This window comes from Salvelinus sp. IW2-2015, linkage group LG31 (assembly GCF_002910315.2).
Source record: "Salvelinus sp. IW2-2015 linkage group LG31, ASM291031v2, whole genome shotgun sequence".
Lineage (NCBI taxonomy): Eukaryota > Metazoa > Chordata > Actinopteri > Salmoniformes > Salmonidae > Salvelinus > Salvelinus sp. IW2-2015.
The window spans coordinates 12,390,185-12,405,161 of record NC_036870.1 but is presented as its reverse complement, the minus strand read 5'-3'; the positions used below and the strand labels follow the sequence as shown (position 1 = coordinate 12,405,161).

At 42.5% G+C, this 14,977-nt stretch overlaps 1 protein-coding gene across 4 annotated transcripts; it reads left to right on the top strand.

Annotated features, from left to right (window-relative positions):
* The first annotated feature begins 1,541 nt into the window (after nt 1–1,541).
* thap7 (THAP domain containing 7) lies at nt 1,542–11,114 on the top strand. Of its 4 annotated transcripts, XM_023976120.2 has the most exons (6): nt 1,542–1,882; nt 2,238–2,413; nt 2,654–2,754; nt 6,729–6,884; nt 8,356–8,484; nt 8,673–11,114. In XM_023976120.2, exons 3-6 carry the CDS (start codon nt 2,675–2,677, stop codon nt 10,276–10,278), a joined length of 1,971 nt encoding a protein of 656 aa, XP_023831888.1. In that variant the 5' UTR covers nt 1,542–1,882; nt 2,238–2,413; nt 2,654–2,674; the 3' UTR covers nt 10,279–11,114. The 4 variants fall into 4 exon arrangements, with proteins under 4 accessions (XP_023831888.1, XP_023831887.1, XP_023990494.1 ...); XM_023976119.2 differs by lacking the exon at nt 2,238–2,413; XM_024134726.2 differs by lacking the exon at nt 1,542–1,882 and having other exon boundaries at nt 1,891–2,413.
* The last annotated feature ends 3,863 nt before the right edge of the window (nt 11,115–14,977 follow it).

The window sequence follows — 14,977 nt, the reverse complement described above, 5'->3', positions numbered from 1 at the left end:
GGTTTAGAAACCATTGAAAGTGATGCAAATTAATACAAATAGTGGAATCATACCATAATGGAATAGACCAGTTAAACGAGGTTGGAATGTTCCTATATAAATTCAACAAAATACAATTTGTTTATTTGACAAAAATCTGTGTTAATCACACTGGATCTATTAGACTTTAGAATTGCATTTTTTGTTTAAAAAAAATTCACCTTTATTTAACCAGGTAAGCTAGTTGAGAACAAGTTCTCATTTACAACTGCAACCTGGCCAAGATAGAGCAAAGCAGTGCGACACAAACAACAACAGAGTTACACATGGAATAAACAAGCTTGCAGTCAATAACACAATAGGGGAAAATTAAGTCTATATACAGTGTGTGCAAATGGCGTGAGGAGGTAAGGCAATAAATAGGCCATAGTAGCGTTGGGGCAATATTTCACTGTACAGCCTTACCTATGGATTTTGGATCAATGACATTGGGTATCAGTCTACTCAGTGACAGCCAGAGAACATTATCGTCGTAGCTCTTATTGCGGGACTCTGAAACCATTGTGAATTGAGACACATTTATTGTACCAGTCAACCTGTAAAAATCTGTGTATTGAACACTATTCCAGAGAATAAAAATTACAACGTGGATGTTTTGGAGCCTGATAACTATTGAGGACTTTGGGAAAAGCACTTGGGTACTAAGTATTTTATTTAACTAGCAAGTCAGTTATGAACAAAATTCTTATTACAATGAAAGCCTACCGGGCAACAGTGGGTTAACTGCCTTGTTCACAGGGGCAAACAACAGATTTTTACCTTGTTAGCTCGGGAATTCGATCCAGCAACCTTCGGTTACTGGCCCAACACTCTAACCACTAGGCTACCTGCCACCCCTAGTAGACTGATACCCCATTTCATTGATCCCCAATCCTTAGTGCAATATGATTGTCAATACGCACCAATAGCCTAACTGGGGAGGTGATTTCCCAGTCAAAGTCCCGCAATAGTAGCTACGAAAGGCCAAACGCAAATTTCCACTGTGTGGCTAATCTTTATTGTGGCTAGCTTCACAACACATAACCCCGTCCTGGTCAAGCCATACAAGACAGATGAAGCTAGCTGGCTGCTTATAACGTTAGATTTGGGCAACAAACAGGGTAGCTGGCTAGCTAGTTGTTTCAATAGGAGAACAACAAGTGGCTACCTAGCTAATACTTGCTCACATGGATTCCTAAATTATTGCTAAGAATATTGAAAATTACTGCAATTTCTACTGGTCATTGTTTTCAGGCTTGTTTCATTTGCGCTAYCTATGTACCAAGCTAAAGCTAGCTACCCCATAAGTTGCTAATAACGTCTGTATCAAAGATATTTGAAAACATTGTTTATCCTGCTCGTTTGATCCTGATCTAATTTCAAATGCTCACACAGACGTTTTCCCTTTCAGTCGAACAAATAATGCCTTATTCCCAACGCAGTATTGTACAGCAGTGATCATAATGGTGGTGCTTGGCTTGTACATGCAAATTCAGCACACACAKCATTCTATAATATAATTGTGTTATTTGACGTGTCAAATTAAATGTGTATTTATATTTTGACACGCAAAGACCAAAACTTCGCTCCATAGAATTCTACTGTCTGAAAAGGTACATACGCTTCTGATGCGGCACCATTTTTACTAAAAACTCTCAGGATCGAACYTAGAACCAAAACCAGCAACAGGTCTTTAAAAACAATTTGATTGGATATTAACAAACACAAACTACCTCGCCTACCACCTACATAGATTCATTGGCTAGATTAGAAAGGAGGCGGGATTTATGGTAGACTAGTCGTCGTCGCAGGAGAGGAAGAGCAAGACGGCCATCTTCGTGAGGTCGAAAGATTGCGTGTTAAGGTAATTCTTCAAGTAGTGAACTTTTAAAAATATAAACTGCACAACGGTATACTATATGTGTTAATAGTCACACTGTTGTTGAAATATGGACAGCAAAGACGGCGCTCAGCTTCAACCACAGTCGTTTCTGAGCTAGCCAGTCGTTAGCTAGCTTGCTGGCTTACAACTTCTGTACGTTAGCTAGCTAACAGTCTTACTGCTGGAAATGAATGTGTTTTGTGGCGATGATATTGCCACTGTGAAAAATAACATGCAATGTTTGCTTGCTAGGAATAGTTAACAACCTAATGAGCTCCTGGGTCATCAATCGTGTCATCTTTTTATGATGAAACAAGCGCTTTTCTTCCATGGACAGGCAAGGCAAATTGTGCGAGTTTGACTGTGACAAGATGTGCTCGATTTAGCTTGGAAGGCTAGCCGGGTGGGCGTGGTGTAAATGTTTGGGACCATTCCATCGGCTGGCACATCGGGCTGTGACTTAAATCGAGTGCACCTACTCTTATTTATTGCAACAAGCACAKATGTAAATGGGTATGTACCATAATAACGAATGAATGCACACGGTTTAGTATTTGGGAATTTGACTACAGCATAGGTACCTTCATTGTCAAATAACCAGTATGTTTCATGTTATTAATTTATTGAATTAATTAACCCTTAAATAAATTATTTGATTCAAACGAATAAGTTACCATATAAGTTCATGTGTAGGGTATGTCAGAGAATGGTTTATCTATAGATGGCTATAATAACAAATGTTTTCCCCCTCAGCTTTCCAGCTATCCTGCTCAGATGCCTAGACACTGCTCTGCAGGTGGATGCAAATCCCGTGACACCAGAGAAAATCGTAAGGCTGGCATTACCTTTCACAGGTAAGTGGGTCCAATCTAATTTTAGCTAAGCATTAAGACTGTGGCCTCRATTTTCGGCTGGCGCTAAGGAGGCGCAAGTGTCAAACGRATGTTAGTTTGCAATTTTGTCATGTAAAAATTGTCGCACTTACATTTTCAAGCTCTAACACCAGGTTTGGCAATTTACCTGTACAGTGCCTTGCAAAAGTATTCATACCCCTTGGTGTTTTTTCCTATTTTGTTGCATTAGAACCTGTAATTTTAAATTGATTTCTATTTGGATTTCATGTAATGGACATATACAAAATAGTCCAAATTGGTGAAGTGAAATGGAAATCTTTTTTATTTTTTAAATTAATTTAAAAGTGGTGCGTGCATATGTATTCACCCCCTTTGGTTGCACCAGATCTTATTTAGGGGCTTCATAGCAATTACCTTCAGAAATCACATAATTAGTTAAAGTCCACCTGTGTGCAATCTAAGTGTCACATGATCTGTCACATGATCTCAGTGTATATATACACCTGTTCTGAAATGCCCCAGTGTCTGCAACACCACTAAGCAAGGGGCACCACCAAGCAAGCAGCACTACCAAGCAAGCAGCACTATGAAGACCAAGGAACTCTCCAAACAGGTCAGGGACAAAGTTGTGGAGAAGTACAGATCAGGGTTGGGTTATAAAAAAATATCAGAAACTTTGAACATACCACGGAGCATGATTAAATCCATTATTAAAAAATTGAAAGAATATGGCACTACAACAAACCTGCCAAGAGAGGGCCGCCCACCAAAACTCACGGACCAGGCAAGGAGGTCATTAACCTCTCTGGCGCAGGTGTGCCGCTAGCGACCCACATTGACAACATCCGGTGAAATTGCAGAGCCACAAATTCAAATTACAGAAATAGTAATAATAAACATTCATGAAAATAACAAGTGTTATACATTGTTTAAAATATGAACTTCTTGTAAATCCAGCTGCTTTGTCAGATTTCAAAAAGGCTTTACGGCGAAAGCATAACATACGATTATCTGAGGACAGCGCCCGCACACAAAGCATACAAAAAAATTCCGACCAAGCAGATAAGTCACAAAAGTCAGAAATAGCAATAAAATGAATCACTTACCGTTGAAGATCTTCATCTGGTTGCAATCAGAAGGGTCCCAGTTACACAATAAATGGTAGTTTTGTTCGATAAAGACCCTCTTTATATCCCAAAAACTCGGTTTTGTTGGCGCGTTTTGTTCAGTAATCCACTGGCTCAAAGGCGGTCAAAACATGCAGACGAATACATCCTAATAGTACCGGTAAAGTTCGTCGAAACATGTCAAACGATGTTTATAACTAATCCTCAGCGTGTCAATTATCAAAATAATCGATAATATTTCAACCGGATAATAGCGTATTCAATAGAAAGGAAAAGAACGAAGGGCGCGCACACAGTCACGCGTGCAAACCAGTACTGCATGCTTCCCCAGTCCCCTAACCAAAGGGTATTTTTTTCTTCGTCGTTTTTCAGAAAACAAGCCTGAAACCATTTCTAAAGACTGTTGACATCTAGTGGAAGCCATAAGAACTGCAATCTGGGCCCTAACCAATTACATAGTCAATAGGCATTCAATGGAAAACCACTCACATAAAAAAAATCCCACTTCCTGGATGGATTTTCCTCAGGTTTTCACCTGCCATAACTTTTGGAAACTGCAGTGTTCTCTATCCAATGCATATCCTAGCTTCTGGGCCTGAGTATAAGGCAGTTTACTTACTTTGAGCACGCCATTCATCCGAATTTCCGAATACTGCCCCKTGTCGCTAAAAAGTTAATCAGAGGCACAAAGAGACCAAAGATTAACCTGAAGGAGCTGCAGAGCTCCACAGCGGAGATTTGAGTATCTGTATCAGTCCATAGGACCACTTTTAAGCCATACACTCCAAAGAGCTGGGCTTTACGGAAGAGTGGCCAGAAAAAAAGCCATTGCTTAATAAAAATAAATTGCAAGCATGTTTGGTGTTTGCCAAAAGGCATATGGGAGACTCCCCAAACATATAGAAGAAGGTACTCTGGTCAGATGAGACTAAAATTGAGCTTTTTGGCCATCCAGGAAAACGCTATGTCTGGCGCAAACCCAACATATCTCATCACCCCGAGAACACCATCCACACAGTGAAGCATGGTGGTGGCTGCATCATGCTGTGGGGATGTTTTTCCATTGGCAGGGACTGGGAAACTGGTCAGCATTGAAGGAATGATGGATGGCGCTAAATACAGGGACATTCTTGAGAGAAACCTGTTTCAGTCTTCCAGAGATTTGAGATTGGGACGGAGGTTCACCTTCGAGCAGGACTCTTTTTTTTCTTTTTTTTTTTGAATCTGCCTCGCACATAGGCAACGATACAATTGACAGGAGCCTATTTATTTTGTATAGATGTGCGAATGTTCTGCGTAAAGATATTTAGGCCTGCGAGTGCACAGAGTGCCTTGGAACGAGAGAGGCAATTAATAATTTTTATGTCCGATCCTATTTAGAAATAACAGGGTTTTATTCAAAGAGTAACTTATTAGAAAGATTCACCGTTCATGGGTTTATGGTGTGAACGTACATGGCTCAAATGTAATGCTATTTTTGGAGAAGTGCAAATATGATCTGTAAGATGGTTCCACGGTGTTTATAAAACATTACTGTTATAATGCTCGCAAATGTGAGGTGCCATTCCCTCTGTCTTTATATTGGATCTTTATCCAGCCCCTTTGAAAAGTTTGGATGTGCATCAAACCCTCCATAGTCTACCATAGATACCTTGTCTGTATTATACGCCCACAGGGAGCAATTATAATTTACCATGTTAGATATGTTAAAATAGACCCCTGTGACTTGTACAGTGCGTTCGGAAAYTATTCAGACCCCTTCCCTTTTTGCAAATGTTGTTGCGTTACAGCCTTATTCTAAAATGTATTAAATTGGATACCCCATGACAAAGKAAAAACAGGTTTTTATAATTTCTTCGAAATGTATAAAAAATAAAAACATAACATAGTAATAACGACACATAATAGTGTCGTCTGCGTAGAGGTGGATCAGAGAATCACCAGCAGCAAGAGCGACATCATTGATGTATACAGAGAAGAGAGTCGGTCCAAGAATTGAACCCTGTGGCACCCCCATAGAGACTGCCAGAGGCCCGGACAACAGACCCTCCGATTTGACACACTGAACTCGATCAGAGAAGTAGTTGGTGAACCAGGCGAGGCAATCATTAGAGAAACCAAGGCTGTCGAGTCTGCCGACGAAGGATGTGGTGATTGACAGAGTCAAAAGCCTTGGCCAGGTCAATGAATACGGCTGCACAGTATTGTTTCCTATCGATGGGTTTAGATATCGTTTATGACCTTGAGCGTGGCTGAGGTGCACCCATGACCAGCTCTGAAACCAGATTGCATAGCGGAGAAGGTATGGTGGGATTCGGAATGGTCGGTATCTGTTTGTTGACTTGGCTTTCGAAGACCTTAGAAAGGCAGGGTAGGATAGATATAGGTCTGTAGCTGTTAGGTCAAGAGTGTACCCCCCTTTGAAGAGGGGATAACCGCAGCTGCTTTCCAATCTTTGGTTAAATCTCAGACGACACGAAAGAGAGGTTGAAAAGGCTAGTAATAGGGGTGGCAACAATTTCAGCAGATAGTTTTAGAAAGAAAGGGTCCAGATTATCTAGCCCGGCTGATTTGTAAGGGTCCAAATCAATTTTAGAAGGCTGTAATGTCAATGTAACAAAGTCAAGGAGTCTGAATACTTTAAGAATGCACTGTAAAGCAGTAGCCTACTATGGCAGAAAAGTTGTGTTCAGTTATGAACTGGTAATCATCGCCAACCCACTGTTTTGGAAACTATGTTTGTCAATAATACAGAAGATTTTTTAAATTAACACAGACCTACTTAACCATGTATTACTCTGCCATGCACATTATTGCAAGTCTAAATTAGGTTCCTGTGGTTGCCAGGTTGCCAAAGCGTGGAACCCCACGCCGGGACRTATGGATCATCAACTCGCACCGCAAGGGCCCACAAGGCCAGGGGCCATGGGACCCCCAGAGCAACTTCATCTATTTCTGCTCCAAGCATTTCACCCCAGAGAGTTTTGAACTCTCAGGAGTCAGGTATGTATTGTCTCTTCCAACTGATAGAGGGCAGTGTTTACCTCAGGATTCCAAAGGTTAGGTGATAATGTACTGTATCTCTAGTGCCTAGTTTCCACTGGAAAAACTTCAGCCTAACTGTCAGGGTGATTATGTATTGATGTTTAGTGTTATAGTCTAACTCTTTAATCCCATTTTTTGGGGGGATGTCTGTATAAGGACTGAAATGAAAGAAAATGCAATAAATTGCAAAGGAAGCTTAGTGCTGTTGATATTAATACACTATACATAGAAAAGTATTTAAACAACCCTGCAAATTAGTGGATTTGGCTATTTCATCCACACCCGTTGCTGACAGGTGTATAAAATCGAGCACACAGCCATGCAATCTCCATAGACAAACATTGGCAGTAGAATGSCCTTACTGAAGTGACTTTCAACGTGGCACCGTCATAGGATGCCACCTTTACAACAATTAAACTGGTCAACTGTTAGTGCTGTTATTGTGAAGTGGAAACCTCTAGGAGCAACAACGGCTCAGCCGCYAAATGGTAGGCCACACAAGTTCACAGAACGGGACCGCCGAGTGCTGTAGCACGTAAAAAAACAAACATCTGTCCTCGGTTGCAACACTCACTACCGAGTTCCAAATTGCCTCTGGAAGTAACGTCGGCACAAGAACTGTTTGTCCGGAGCTTCATGAAATGGGTTTCCATGGCCGAGCAGCCGCACAAGCCTAAGAACAACATGCACAATGTCAAGCGTTGGCTGGAGTGGTGTAAAGCTCGTCGCCATTGGACTCTGGAGCAGTTGAAAGACATTCTCTGGAGTGCTGAATCACGCTTCACCATCTGGCAGTCCGACAGATGAATCTGGGTTTGGTGGATGTCAGGAGAACGCTACCTTCCCCAATGCATAGTGCCAACTGTAAAGTTTGGTGGAGGAGAAATAATGGTCTGGGGCTGTTTTACATGGTTTGTGCTAGGTCCCTTAGTTCCAGTTAAGGGAAATCTTAATGCTACAGCATAGTGACATTCTAGACGATTCTGTTTTTCCAACTTTGTGGCAACAGTTTGGGTTAGGCCCTTTCCTGTTTCAGCATGACAATGCCCCCGTGCAGAAAGCGAGGTCCATACAGAAATGGTTTGTCGAGATCAGTGTGGAAGCACTTGCTGGGCCTGCACAGCGCTTAATCGCCTAACATCAGTGCCCGACCTCACTAATGCTCTTGTGACTGAATGGAAGCAAGTCTCCGCAGCAATGTTCCAACTTCTGGGAAGGCTTTCCACTAGATGTGTGGAGGCTGTTATAGCAGCAAATGGGGGACCAACTCCATATTAATGGCCATTATTTTGGAATGAGATGTTCGACGAGCAAGTGTCCACGTACTTCTGGTCATGTAATGTATGAAAATATACGGTATGTAACAGTGCATCAAGGATAACTGCCAGCATTTTAAATGATCGTCATCTTACCTTCRAACTTTACACAGTGGGTACCGAAGGCTGAAGGACGATGCATTGCCCACAGTCTTCGAAATGGTCATGCAGCCAGGAGGAAGAGGAGGGGGGGAAACTCCTAGAGGAAAGGGCAAACAGAATGTCATAAGCCTACAGKCCAGGTAAGAAAATTGAATAAATCAAATGTATTTGTTATATTGTCTATCATATATATGGATATGGAAGTACATGTAGCACAGTGTGCAATTTTGTTTATTTWWWAAAAATGTTTTAATAGAAACAATGAGTCGRTATTGTACATGTAGCTCAGAGCTGGGATGTATGTTAAATGTCATCTTTCCTTTTTAAGGAGGTCCCGCTCTCTGAAAGTGGAACAAAACAGCCAGAATGGTGCACAACAAGAAATTGAAGCGAAAAATATAGATCGTGGAGAACAAGTTCAGAGCTCTGAGACACCCAATGGGGAAGCTAATAACCGGATAGAGCTGGGCAAAGCCCAGGCCCTCCCTTCCCCCCAGGGAACGTCTGCGCCGACTGTCGAAACACCACAGAGTTCCCCTCAACAACCATCAGGCTCTTCACCCGGAGACCCACCTGGCTCTCCCCGTCCTCATTCCCCATCGCGATACATGCTGCGCCTACCCCCACCTCCTGGCTTCTACCTGCCCAAGGAACACAACTATGCTCAGCATTGCCCCCTGGTGTGGCGGAAGCGTTACGACAGGGCCATCGACAACCTGGAGAAGTCCCTGCGTCTGCTTAGTGCGGCCAGGCGGAGGGAGAACCGGCTGCGGCATGCGCTCCTGCGCCTCAGAGAGAATCGTCTGAAACACACCCTGCTTCGCTCCCGTGACGGAGCTAAGGGCAGGGGAGGTCGAATTCAGGGGTTGGAGAGGAAAGGACATGGAGATAAGGCAGGAGGTGTCAGCCTGGCTGAGCCAGAAGAGACTGAGATGGATGGAGTGCCAGAGGACTTGGGGTTATTTGAAGACGGACCTGGGGAACCGATTGACTGGGGAGGGCGGGTCCGGACTACAGAGACTAAAGCTGGGTTGGAAGAGGAGGGAGGTTACTGCTTCTACTGTGGAAGAGGGCGYGAGGACGATGGGGTTAAAGTGACCAGGGGAAGCTCTCAGATCAGGAAAGGTGGACAGGGAACTATGGATGATGGCTCTTGGAGCTCTCAGGTTGATGAGGGGGACAGAGATGGTCGAAGAGGAAGACGAATTCCAAAGAAGGCTCGAGTTCGGAAGGTTGTAGAGACCACAACATATGCAGGAGCGCCACAGGAAAGCTATGAAAGCTACTACTATCACTGTGGCGCGTCTGAGAGTGGTGAAGATGTGCAGGTAGTCATGGTGGAGCTGCCACCTGAGAAAGGGGTGAAAGCTGGCGTGGAACTTCACTGCAACCCTCAGCTGTCCATCCCCCTGTTGCAAACACAATCACCGGTGGGCCTTCAGCAGATGCAGCCCTCAGGCAGAGCAGCACTGCAGGATACCCACAGCCGGGTTCAATTCCTGCAGCCTTGCCCAGCCTCCCAGCAAGGGTTACTCGTCACAGACCTGAACTCAATAGAAGCAGAGCCAGTGGACAGCCAGCAGCAGCTGGAGGAGCCGGTGTTCTGGATGCAGGAGGGCCAACTGCTCTTAGTGCCTGTGCCCTCTGAAGACTGGCTGAAGGGCACAGTTGGGATGGAGGGAGTGGCAGAAGAGGTGGGAGCACAAACCATATTAGTGTCAGAGGTGGGATTTCCTAGAGACTTGGTGGAGGAGAAAAAGGGGCTGTGCTTGGAGGGTGGGGGTACAGGGCTGAGGGTTATATTGCCCACTGATGGACAGGGAGGCCACCACTCAGACATCAGGACTACTGTGGTGAGCGGTGATGTGAGGGAGCGGTTGAAAGAACACTTGGAGGGGTTTCAGCTCCAGCTTAGCAGTGAGTTTATTGACTGAAGGCTGTATCATATTAAAGGGCCAAAGGGTGAAAGCCTTCATGTAGAGAGTGAAAAGGTGTCAGCATACTGTTGTGTTTTATATACATCAGCTAAGATGGTGGAATGTTAACTTATAACTTAAATCAGGTGGAAAGGTCAAGAGAACCATTTAGCAGGACAAATCAGTCATATTCTTACCAGCTTGTTAGCCCAAAATGCTTCATAAAAATACAAAAACATTCCATTTACTCACTTCACGCAGGCTTGTGTAGTAGAGCAGTGGTTCCCAAACTGTGGGGCGCGCCGAGAGGTCGGTGGGGGGCGCAAGGTGCAATTTCGAAATTGGGGTAGTGCAGCATCAGTTCCTGTTGTCTTGTCAGTCATTGCAGACCTTAGAGAGCTATTTATAACTTGTTGGAAATCAACTCGCCCATGTCAGCTAACTTTTTTTTTTTTAGCTAGGTTTTTTTTGCCTATAGATTCTGTTGTGATGTTTGAGTCACTCAAATATCACATGAATAAACATTAGACATGGCAAACTGTATAGAATTGCAAGAAAATTTGCTTTAAACGGCAAAATGTTCTCTAAGCAAACAAGAAGGGTGTGAACAGTTTGTGTCATGAACAGTGCTTGTGCCCATAAAAATAAACATGGTGCACGCATGCGCGTGATGTTCCCCAATGCCTGTGTGAAACGTTTGGGAACCCCTGTAGTAGAGCATACAAAGTSTAATTGAAAACATTTCAAAGCATACATCACAGAATTAATGAAATACATTGTAAATTATGCTCAGTTACACTTGTCATTGCCTGTACATACAATTATTACAGTTAATAAAATAACGTATAATTTCACCATCTGTAACCTTAAGACTTTGTTCATGCTTACACATTTCATGAAACTGATTACATTTGGCATGCATGTAATTTATACCGTATTACAGGGGCTGCCAAAAGGTTGCTGGAATTGATATTTAGTTATTTTAAGACATTTCTGTTAGTTTATTCACAAAATAGTACAGAAGTGTGTGGGTCACTGCAATGTCCCCAAAATGACTCAAAATCTAGGTACGCAAAACCCATCCAAAATATTGTCTTGGGCAATAAGGTACAGCCAAAATAAGTGAGAAAATCATGTTAGATTGTATTAAGTGGAACATCCCTTTAATTAGGGTGCCCTGTCCTAAACAACATGCCACAATCGGCTCACAATCTGAGGGCAAATTTAAACAATCCAGACTTGGAATGTTTTTTTTCCCCAAAATGTGTTCTACCTTTACCCCTTCAACTGGTGGTTTGATTATTCTTCACACTCAAGAAACTAGTGGCAACTTGCTATATATTTAACATTTTATGCAGCTAAATTCATACATTGTGGGCAGTCTGTTTTAACTTCGAAAAGGTCTAGGCCTTTTCTCATTTWGAAAAAGTCAGTTCTCCACCCTCTGTCCTCCATCCTCTGACCCAGAAACCGATAAGTGGTCGAGGAGATGTCAATTTGCCTGTAAGTGAACGGAAGTGTCCCCTCCTCAATAGCCAAATCTCATCGAGGATAGTGTGTATCCTACCTGAATCCTTTGCGTTAGACTTTTGAAATCTAGGTCTTTTTCGCAATTTTCAATTCCTCCGTCCTGTCGCCTCTTTTTGAAAAAGGTAADCGAGGAGAGGCGGCGAAGAGAGGGGAAAGTCAAGGAAAATGTGCTTGTATGAAATTACTCTCCTCCACTCGCAAATTCCGTTTATAGGGGTGGATCCCAAAATAAATACGTAAAGTGATGCAAACAAATTGAAGTTAGCATTATATAGGTAACACGATAAGCAGTGGGGGAAAAAGTACCCGATTGTCATACCTTGATAGAAAATGACTCAAGTGAAAATCACCCAGTAAAATACTACTTGAGTAAAAGTCAAAGTATTTGGTTTTAAATATAAGTATCAAAAGTACATTTGAATTGCTCAAATATACTTTATCAAAAGTAAAAGTATAAATCATTTTAAAATTCCTTATTATTAGGCAAACCAGATTGCACCATTTGCTTGTTTATTTTAATTTACATTAATACCCAGTTGACTACATTAAAATGGTAGAAGCACTCAATGGTGCTGCCCATCCTTATACAGCCTTTTGGCCCCTAGAGGCCTTTATCATTATCTATGGGTAGGATACACTTGACTAGCCCCAAAGAAAGGTGGCTATTGAGGAAGCCTACTTGGTGGCTTTCCACACAACCCCCTCATAATTGTTCCTCTGTCTTTAAAGGGGCCGTTTGATTGCTACATACATTTGACTTTTAATTTCATGATATATAGCCATTGATTCTTAAAGATTATAACTTAGAAATGCCTCATGATCTTAGCTCAACTGTCCAACCCCATCAACCCAAAGTTTATGCTTGTTTTACTCCTTTGTGTGTAAACAATGTGTAATTGTAAACCCTGTATAGCCTCAAAATTGTTACAAATGTAAAAATATATCATGGATGGTCAGTCCTTGCATACATAGCTCTATGAATTCGAGTGGTTACATTTGTCTATTCCAATTCCTCAGCTGTTTACCAAAACAGTGGCGGGGACCCTGCTTTGTTATTGTTTGAACTGCAGATTGTCTCTTCAATCGAGATTCGGTAATAGACAGTCGTGAGAACACCACAGACAAGACAACTTTTTGTCTGCTCTCGTGGAGTCTGAGGTAAGTAATCTCTGGCCAATTTTAGCAATTGCTTTAATGTAGGTTAAAGCCGAATGGCTAGACTTTAAGTGGTTCTGTCATTAGCTAACGGTCGCTTGGAAATTAATTTGAGGGCCTTGCTTCCAATGTGACTCCAGGTTAATGCTTCGTGTCATTGTATGCATTTTACTCTTCATTACTGACTTTTCTTCTCGCCTTTTTGTTTCATGGTTACGAAGGTAGAACGTTTTTTTTACCGTTTGGTGAAACAGTATCTCTGAGAACTGACGGGGACAACCTCGCCTGTAACCGCGTGCCCTCTGTGGCCCCTTTGACAGTGGTTGTGGTTTGTGTTGCATGGAATTGAAGCCTGACAGAAATCTACCATGCCTACCTACACTCTGTGTGTTCCCTTGAGTGATTTCAAGACCYATAAGCCATATTGAATGACGGCACTGTAAAACGTTTAATTTCAGTGATTAGGTTATATTTAGTACTGTTATAACTAGGCTGAAGAGTCTCTGACCAGTCTGATTCACATACTTTAATTATTGMACTATGTCACACATGGGCAAATAACACGTTTACCACAAGTACAGTTTGAAGTCTGATCAAGACATGACAAAGTGATGGCATACGAGCATTCCTGTCCCTCCTGTGAATTAATGTCACTTCAATTTTTCTCCTGGAAAAAGGCGGTACACTTCAGAAATCATTGACAATCCTTTCCTCTAGCTTCCCCAATGATTCAAAACCTCTGATAGGTAGTGGATGGATGCTGCTGTGAATGACTGTGAATAAAATMGTGATATTAATCACTCAATGTATACATACCTGTTGGCTTTGAATGTAATGAACGCTGATGTGATGCCCCTTTCTCTCTCGCAGTGTGGGGGTTGTGATGAGTCTGGCTGGTGTGCAGCATGTGGCGGCCCACAAGATGGTGAACTTAACACGCGACCATAATGTCATACCCCAATTACCTCCAGGTACCACAACCTGTCATTGTCACACCAGACTGACCACAAACCTGTAGCACTGATCAATATTTTTTTTTAATGCATTCAAAGGAACACCTTATTCAAAGCAGTGCTAACACCCGCACCTGTTGGATATTTGTTTAGCTGTCAGTGATGGCATGAAATGTTCTATGTCCAGYTTTCAGCAGGACAGCATTGTGTCCCATCCATAAGAGAGAGCAGATGAAYCTTTTCTGTGTGACTTGTGATCAGCGGACTTGCCGTGATTACCTCGACTAACCTGTACCCCCTGTATATAGCTTCGTTACTTTATGTTTTACTTGAGTTTATTTAGTAAATATATTCTTAGCTCTATTTCTTGAACTGCATTGTTGGTAAAGGGCTTGTAAGTAAGCATTTCACTGTAAGGTCTACGGCGCATGTGGCATACGATTTGATTGTCAGCTAACCTTCCACAGGGAACACAAGTAAGATTTCCCTCAAGCACCTCTTTGCTGGCAACCCCGAAGGTGGCATTAGTTCCCTCATGCCTTACATTACTTCCTATGCCAAWWRWRTTTTTTTTAACTTAAGTATATTTAACTCTTTCCTCTGCTTCCTTCAGGATATTTTTTTTAAAGATCCCACTCTTATAGTCTTGTTCTCTCTAATTTTTCTGTTTATTTTCTCTAGGTACCAGTTAGCCCAGGAAGCTTTGCCAGAGCAGAGGAAATGGTTACAGTATCTAATGGAGACTTCGAGGACAGAGAGAGTGACCGTGCAACAGGGCCTGGATGGACGGTCGGTCAGTTGTTAACATGTTTGTGTCTGGGTGTGCGTGAATGAAAAATTATGTTGCTGTGAAAAGGATGYCGGCACACCTTGTTCAGGAGTCTGCTGTGTCCAAGACAGTGTCCAAGTCTCTCACTGGGTCAGACACTGTTGATCGTTCATTTGTGGTCATTTATTCTCATGAAAGAACAAAGAATGAATGTCTTAGCTAGCCTTGTGTCCTTTGCTCCCAGGCTGTCCGACTTGAAGGATCAGCAGGAGAGTGTTAGAGCGGAGGTCAAGGATATCCTCAAGGGCAT